The 8721-nt window shown below is 40.6% G+C and overlaps 1 protein-coding gene across 1 annotated transcript; it reads left to right on the forward strand.

Annotated features, from left to right (window-relative positions):
- Positions 1–679: 679 nt before the first annotated feature.
- Positions 680–8697, forward strand: CLBA1 (clathrin binding box of aftiphilin containing 1; the record flags this gene model as incomplete). Its single annotated transcript, XM_079537841.1, has 5 exons — positions 680–1111; positions 4626–4774; positions 5774–5903; positions 7004–7117; positions 8530–8697. 5 exons carry the CDS (start codon positions 680–682, stop codon positions 8695–8697), a joined length of 993 nt encoding a protein of 330 aa, XP_079393967.1.
- Between the last annotated feature and the right edge of the window lie 24 nt (positions 8698–8721).

Consider the following 8721-nt stretch of genomic DNA (forward strand, 5'->3'; position numbering starts at 1 on the left):
AAATAGTTGGAGTGCTGTTGCTTTTCACAGAACTGAGCTGCCGGTGCCTGTGGTGCCGCAGGTCACATTTGCCTCTTGGGTAATCTTTGGGACCTGGAAAGCCCACGCAGACAAAAAGAGCTCTGTTTGCAGCCAGCACCAGCTGGGTGGCAGAACTACAGGGCTGGGTAGTGCCTAGGAGGTGTTCTTTGTGACTCCTGCACCCACTCCAGCACTCCCTGAACATCCAACAAATTCTGTTTAACATTTCCTGAAATATTGCTGCTACCATTATACTTCTTTTGTGCTATCAAAAATTTACTCCAAACTGCTGTGCAGGGCTGGAATGTGCTTTTTTTTAACCTGAGCATTCTTTCTGCTGCCTTATCGGCTTGCGGTGGTCATTCCTACGCAGCCCTAATCACAGAAGTATTTATTTGCTATTTTTTTCCTTGCAGGCCAACAGCTTGCACAGGACTGAGACTGAACAACACACACATGCCAATGCTGCAGGAGTGGCTGAAGGATGTCCTGCTGTGATTTAGGGGACGCTTAAGAGGTAACATGAAGAATTTGGTCGTGTTTTAGAAACGTTCAGAGTTCCAATGCAATCGAACTTAACTGCTGGTTTTGTTTTGTTTTGTTTCTCAGCACAGATTTCACCAAACGATGCCTGAGCGGGGGTGGTTTTCCAAGCACGATGCAGAACCTGTTGCAGTCGGGAAGTCGCAGTAGCACAGACGCATCGCGCCGGGTGCGTGTGACAGAGCTGGAGGTGGGTGGAATGTCTGGCGGTGAGAATGGCTGGAACTCAAACGCAGGGACTGATAATGAAGGAATTACTCACCTCGAGGTATCACAGCAGAGCCTCCCGGTACTGAAGAGCGACAGGCAGTGCTGCGAGGGGTCTGGTGAGAGCTGCTGTACCTCAGCGCCCAGCGGTTCCTGGGGGGAGTTTGAGGGCTTCAAGGAACCCTTGGGCAAATGGCATCCCAGAGCTGATATTTTGCTGAAGTCAAAAAACACTTTTGATGGTGGTACAGGTGTGAGCGGAGGACACTGCAGTGCTGCTGCCGGTCACTTCTGTTCCGAGCCATCTCTACTCAGTGAGGCTTCCAGCTCTCTGGATGAGGTAAGTGTTCACAGTAAACCAAAGACCAGAAGTGTTTGTGTTACTGCTTCCTGCATCTTAAGATTTGTATCTGAATGTCTTCTCTATAGAGAATAAATCTGTCCAGGGAGAGAAACTGTCAGTTTTAGTTAACTCGAGTGGAACAAAATGCAACTTCTTTCCAGTGTTTGACAAATACTTCAGTTGTCCTGCTGGAGAGCTTTGAAGAACGTAAAGCATTGCTTTTCTTCTGGGCACCAGGAATGGATTATAGCCCTTCAGAAACAATGGGCCCTGAAGCATGTGAGAGTTAAAAGCCAGGTGAAATGAGCGTAGGAAGCAAAGAGCTGGGAAGGCAGGTAACAAAAATAGAGTGGGCAAGTTGCCTGCAAGCTTCTTGAAATAAACCAACATAAAATTGAGTTAGAGACTGACAAAAACATTAGCTTCTGCTGTGGAGTACGCTGCCTGAATAACCCAGCAGTCTTTCTGGCATTTTGGACTGATCTGTAGAAGTTAATATGATACAAGCAAATGAATAGCAAGTAATTTAATACCATTCCCCTCCTATCATGGGATACAATGTTGGAACTAAAATCTGAATGCTTACTAAGCTGTTTGTTCAGCATAAGGGTTCTACCTTGCTGAAATTGGTGTGTTTTCATGTTTACCAGGCACAGGTAAGCACATTAACAAAAGAAAAATGAAATGAAATACTAACAAAACAGCAAGACTTCATTATTACTACTTTTATGAATTAAAACATGAGAAAAAGGAGATCAGTCAACTCAGGCTTTCACAGAGCTAATAGCACTTCATAGCTCACAGCTTATAGTTGTAAGATCAGCTTTTATACGGAGGGAACAGAGTTTTGTGGAGCCAGGCTTCCCTGTCTGTTTGGAGCTTTGCCTTTTGCAGAGGCTTTGCTCAGGAAAGCTCAGTGCTGAGCATGGGGTGAGCTGTCTAACATTGGCAGAACAGAGATCACAACATAACCGGTGATGAGTTGCTGGTATGCATAAACAGAAGTTAAATTCTAGGGTTGGAATTTCAGACATGCAGTCTTATGCTGAAAAAGCTGAGTATGTGATGACCAGGGCAGAAATATAACAGATTGTATGGCTTCTTTCTTAGAAGTTGTACACATTAATCTAATTGTAGCCTTTGCTTTATTAATTTTTTTTTCGTGTTTATTAAAGTCAAAAGGAAATATCCAACATGAGCTGAAACTTTAGGCAGAGTTAACATTCTTAAGGTGTCCTTTTCTTAGGATAGAGAAGCAGCTGCATTGCTGCTGGAGATTTCTTTGGGAGTAGAACACACATGTAGTTTGTCGTTCATTCCTGTGCTTTTTATATTGTTTGTATCATAAACTCCTCAGGTTGGGATGCAGCCCTTCTGTATGGTCAATAGAGGAAGGTTGGAAGGGATCTAGAGATCATCTGAGGTCAGAGGTCTGACCTCCATTATCTATTGCATCAGTTAATTAAATTATAACAGTCAGGAGCAGAGTCCCCCACTTAAAAATGAAAACAATCACCGTTTCCTTGCAGCAGCAGGATGCTTTGCCTACAATCATAGAACCACCAAGGTTGGAAAAAATCTCTGAGATCATCCAGTCCAACCATCCACCTACCACCAATATTCCCCACTAAACCATGACCCTCCCTACAGCATCTGAATGTTTCTTTCACTTGGCAACTTGGCAACTTTACCACCTCCCTGGGCAGCCCATTCCAGTGCCTGGCCACTCTTTCAGAGAAGAAATATTTCCTGATGTCCAACCTGAATCTCCCTTGGTGCAACTTGAGGCCATTCCGTCTCATTCTATTGCTAGTTACATGGTAGAAAAGGCTGAACCCCAGGACTTAGAGGATTTTTCTTGTGTTCTTTAAATTCAGGCCTTTGTAAGAGGAATGAGTGTACTTGCTTAAGCAAGTGCTCTGAGACAATATAGAGGATTTTTTCAGAGAGCAGACTTGAAATTTTTGCATTTGTATTTTTATCATCAGTACAAAGCTGCAAGTTAAATGGAAATTACCTGCATTTTGTGTTAAAACACACGCTGAAATGGACAGTAATAAAAACAAAATTAATACCAGAAAAGATCTTGTGGTTTTCCTGTACATTGAGCTCCTCATCTGGCTTGATAAGCTGTACTCCAGTGGCTTGTGTGCAACATCACAGGCTGCAGGAAGAAATGACAAACAAGGCAGATCTCTGCTTTCCTTTGTTAGTTCTTCTGCAATTGTTCTGTCATGGAATTCTGCTTTTCAAACGCTTTTCTCCTCCACATAGTATAAGTTCATGAAAGCAATTTACAAATCAGTTTAAAGTTTTGTGATATTTTGGGAGAGTTTTGGAGGGTTTTATCCAGGAGTTTTTGAGAGTCTCTGCAGTCACCCATGAGGAGAGGCAGTTCAGTAAGGGCTGAATTTCAGGGATGGCAGTGAGGGCTACGCTGCACTTCTGGGAGCATGCTCAGAAGCACAGAATCCTCTGCCAGCTCTGCTGACTGTGCACGCCCTCAGGACTTCCACTATTCACTGCATTTGTCTGAGTTCAGTATAATGAAACTGGAAATATCTCAATTTATTTCAGTCATTTGAATTGCGATTAAACCAACCTGTCAAAGTATCCACACTTACGTTTTTCAGATCAGGTTGTTGATTGCTAGGCAGGAAAAACAAGCTGGCTGGGTTCATTCTCCAGTTTTCACACAGCATCTCTGCTCCTGGACTGCAGTCATGCTGCAGATTAAGTACTGCAATTAAGTACTTTGATTTAGAAAACTTGACTAACTCCTTATTTGAAGAAATAAAGCTTCTGGATGAGATGGCACAACAACATCCCCTTGGGATAGGATGTCAGTTACGCACGTTTTCCCTTCCTGCTCCTTGGATAACCCTGTTACTTCCACTTGTCCTGTTTACATGAGGTTAGATTACTCACGGCCGTGTCTGTCCTGCAGACCTCCTTATCACTGCTGGAAGAGGAATGAGTTTGTAAATCAGACCAAACTTCTTAATGTAAGCTGGAAAATGTTTGGTGCAAATGCAAGCATCCAGATACACGTGACCTCAGCTTTTATGTGGACTTGTGCAATGCAAGTATTTATAGGTAACTAGAAGTTATGTTACACTTGGTTGCATTAGATGTGGTAAAAATACTGTTATTAATGCAAAGCAAAATAAGCTTTGAGTTGATGTGCGAGCATGTGTTGTTTTTGGCCTGGACTGAATTTCTTGAGGAGGAGACTTGACTGCTAGTAGGCAAAGCAGTCCGTAATGTAGCATGTAGCAGTTGTGACGTTACAGAGGAAGGTTCATCAGAAACTCTCGGATTTTTCCTTTTTCTCCTCTAATCGTAAGTAAATACTCAAAGCATTGAACTATGGGCTCAGTCTCCCTGTGTTATTAATATTAATTCAGATTTTAAATGCAGTTAATAATACAATCAATGGAAACATTGTTCTGTCGTGAGCTGTGAAGTTGCCAATCTGTAGCATGTGAAATGAAACTCTCTTTTTTTCTAGGCAGACCACTGCTATGAGGGTATATTTAAGTCAGGCTTTCCAGAAGTCCTTGTATCGCAGTCCAGCGAGAGCATAAGAAGCCTGGATCAAGTAGTTGATGTGAATAATGAAGATGTTGGGATTCCTGAACTTACAAATAATCAACTTTGGTAATGAGTTTAGTCATAATAATAATAAAAAAAAAAGTTCCTCAGTAATCAAACAATTATGTTGTTTATAATTTAAATATTTGTGGTATTGGTAACAAACTTAAGAACCATTTTAATCACTGTGCTCCTTCAGTGTGTAGATCTTACCAATTACGTATTGTGTTGGTCAAGGAAATGGATTATGTTTTAGCCATGGGAAAGCAAGCTAGAGAATATATCAGAAGTACAAATTTCTGCTCAGTTTTTCCTGTTGTCGGTGCTCCTTCTTATGACTCAGCTTCTGGAATGCCGGAGCAGCCAGCAGGCAGCCTGTTCTTCCTGTTTGCTTGTCCTTTCTTTACAACACATCTGACTCAATTCTCCATCATCTGAAGCAGAAGCTCTGCTGCTCCTTCTGCTGACAACCCACGCCTTTTTTTCCCTCCCCGCTTTTCCCAGGTGGTGACCACTTTTCACATTAAAGCAGATTTTCTTCAGAAGCTGTGGCGCATCCAACTTCTTTCCTGGGGTTGTGTTAATGCAGCTAGTATCACTTAACTTACTCTCAGGACAGCTGGAATGGTCTCTGTTTCGTAGTATGTATGTGTCCAGATCAGGTACCAGCAAGTTAAATAGCAGCAAGTTGCAGCAGTGAAGTATGATTGATATGGAGGAGAAAGGTCTGAGGGACGGATCATGAAAAGTAGAAAATTAATAGGGCTGAACTCTGTACCCACCTTACAGAAGCAATTGATTAGTATGAACTGTGGGCATGTAACAAACTCTGACGTGCTTCTAATGCACTTCTTCTCTGAGAAGCCTCAACATACAGTTATGTTGGCTGTTTCCATTGATTATCATGGAAATTTATTAGTGTGTTGGGTTGATACTTTGAACGAATGTGGAAATAGCTTTAAGATAAAGGTAGGCTAGTACACAACTGTATGTACAGAAAGAATTACATATGTCTTCTGGAAACTTTGTATGCCATCTAACCTCAACTTGTGTTTTCTTTCCTAGCATCGATTCTGGAAACATATGGAGAACTCTTAGAGACTTAGATAATACCTCCAGATTAAGACATCCCTGGAGTAAATCTCATTGCCAAGAAAACCTCCTGAGTGTCCTTGGAATAGATACAAATCGAATGGTAATTGAACAAAGGTCTGCCAGTATGCCAGTATAAACTTTTGGTTGCAGGTTGGATTTTATGTAAGCTATACATGCAAACACACGAGGAACGAGATCTGGATGAGTCATAAGTTTCTTAAAGAGAGCCTTTTCAAATGATGGTCTCACGTTTTCTCATCACTGTGTGTCAGTAAGAATGAAATTGTGTAGGGATCAAATTTTGATCACCTTTACACTGAGGTCTCAGCTCTGTGGCACCCTGTTGCATTAGATAGTATGTTCAGCTTCAGGCATGAATGTAGAAATAGCTTTCAGATGTGTGTATACTGGATGGCTTTCTTTTTTTCCTCAGAGCATGAAAAAGACGTCGGTCTCTAATATCTTTCTGTTAAGTGAAAATTGGATTTGAATCAGTGAGGCTGCTAAAGTAATCACTGGGTGCTTTCATTGCATATGAACTGGAAGTGTGTTTCACTTCCCTCTTCCTCAGAAGATTCCATCTGTGCAAGACTTGAGAGAAATATGTTTTAAACTGAAACGAGAACAAACTATCAATATTGAAAATCTCAAATGTCTCTGATTAATCTCTTGTTTTGGGAAGATAAAGGCATGGGGGATGGTTCAGTGTTCAACCTGGTTATTTAGATGGCATGAATCAGTTGTTTGTGCTTCTCAGAGTAACTATTCCAGTTGATGATTTCATTCCATGATGCGGTGCTGTGTGCAATTCTGAATTGCAGGAGCTGTCATCTAGCAGGAGGAAATGGGAGACATTTCTCCAACATCTAACTTCCCCTTCTGTCCTTTTCTCACCCATAGAAACGTTTGCATTGCGTTGCTTTTAACAATACTGACTTCTCAGATATTTTCCAGTTTAAGCCAGGGCTGATTTTATTCAGAAATAGTTTAATTTTGAAATTGCAATTTTTAAATTTCAAGTCATGATTTGGTTCGCATGTATGGGTATTTTTTTTTGCCAATGAATTGTTTCAGTGCCAGGGAAACATGACAGATACAGCTTTGGAGAGTAGAATTTGATGTTGTTATTTGAGAGGAAACTTCTCTTTGGATTAAGATCAGATAGTCATTAGTAAAGAAAATGTAAATTTGCTTTCTTAGGACTTTCTGGAGAGCCAGAATGACGTTACTGAGGAATCAAATGCTAAAGATAATGAAGACTTCAGATTTGACGGATTCAGCATTAATAACTGCAAAGCACTGATCCAGACCAAGGTAAGAACTGCACTAAACATAAGTACTTGAGGGAAGCATACAGCATATTTTACGTGTTCATCTGTGCTGCAGTCAGCTGTTAGAGCATATGTGCTGGCTTAACAGCTTGGTCCTGATAGGACTGTATGTATGTACTGTTGTATTTCACCCATCAAAACCCATTTGACTGCTTCAGAAAAGGTAAAACACAACATTCCAAATGCAAAACAATACAATGTGGAGGATGCTGAGACGCAAGGTTATTTGCTAAGCAACTTGGTCTGCTGGTCAAACTATTTACTGGGTGGGAGGGAGCAACAATACCTAAGATACTGTCAGAGTGTATGTCAGAAAATGACAGAAGAAAATAACTGTGTTAAAGGATAGATGTGATGAACAGAGAGACGCTTGTGGCTTGCTCCTAAGGTGCATTGTAAGGGAGACACAAGGAACAAGGTTCATTATAAAGAAATTCCATTTGAGCTTGCGTTTCACATATTCAGAAAGAGTCAGATTTGGTTTCTCCACTATAGGAGAAAACAGGAACTATCTAAAGAGGAACGTAGAACTGATATTAACAATTACAGGGATATTTTTGTTTTGTTACAGAACATACAGAGAAACAAAAGTGGGAATTGTTATCTGTGCATTTGCCTTCAGTCAAGCAGGCATTTATAAAATCAGTTTCCTTCATGTAATGCAACCTGGAGGACAATTCTGTCATTCTGCATTGCTTTAAAAAAAATTAAATGAATCAGTTGCATTCTGTTTTCACCAAAGTGTTTGAGATTAGCATTCAAACCTAAAATCCCATCTTCCACAGAGAATTAACTTAAGCAATTACTGTTGCTGTGGGATTATGCACTTTGAGGCACATTTTCATTGCAGTGTTTTATTCCATTTACTGTACTGGATGCTGTATGATGTATGTTCTGTACTTAGGAGAGGTTAGGTTGTAGGATTCAGAAAGGAAATCAGAAGAGACCTTTGAGTGTATTCCTTCCTAATTCAGTTCTGCAGAGACATATGCTTGGAACTTTGTTAAATACAGAGGGAGAGCTGATGAGAAGAAGTGGCTCAAGGTGAATTCAGGAGGAGTAAAAGTAGAAAGATTCATAATACAGCGTTAAGGTAAACAGACAAATTATTCTGGAGTGGCTTCTGAAGGGAAAGAACAAGCCTTGCTGCATGGTGTCTCACTGAGGCTTATTAGAAAACATAAGTTGCTCACCCTAATTTGGAAGCAAGTGAATTCATACAGTGAGATCTTTTCCATTTACTTTCCTAGTTGTGTCCTTTTTAAAAATGTGGGTTTTTTTTTTCTCCCTTATGCTGATTTTATGAAGTCTGTCTTAAAATCAGATTGAAATATGCTACGTGATTAAGTTAATGTAGCATAGAAAACATTAACTTGCTTTTAATTTTTCACTCAGCTTTCTGTATCACAAGATTCCCGACAGGATCAGCTCTTCACCTGTAACCTCTTTCTGAAAACCACATCATCAAATGGGAACATGCAGTATATAACAATCCCAAGGAAGAAGCACATTTTCAGTACACCCAACCTAAACGTGAAATTTTTCAACAGTGATGTTTGTTGAACCAAATGCACTTGTTAATTGTTT

This window comes from Tetrao urogallus (assembly GCF_951394365.1).
Source record: "Tetrao urogallus genome assembly, chromosome: 6".
NCBI lineage: Eukaryota > Metazoa > Chordata > Aves > Galliformes > Phasianidae > Tetrao > Tetrao urogallus.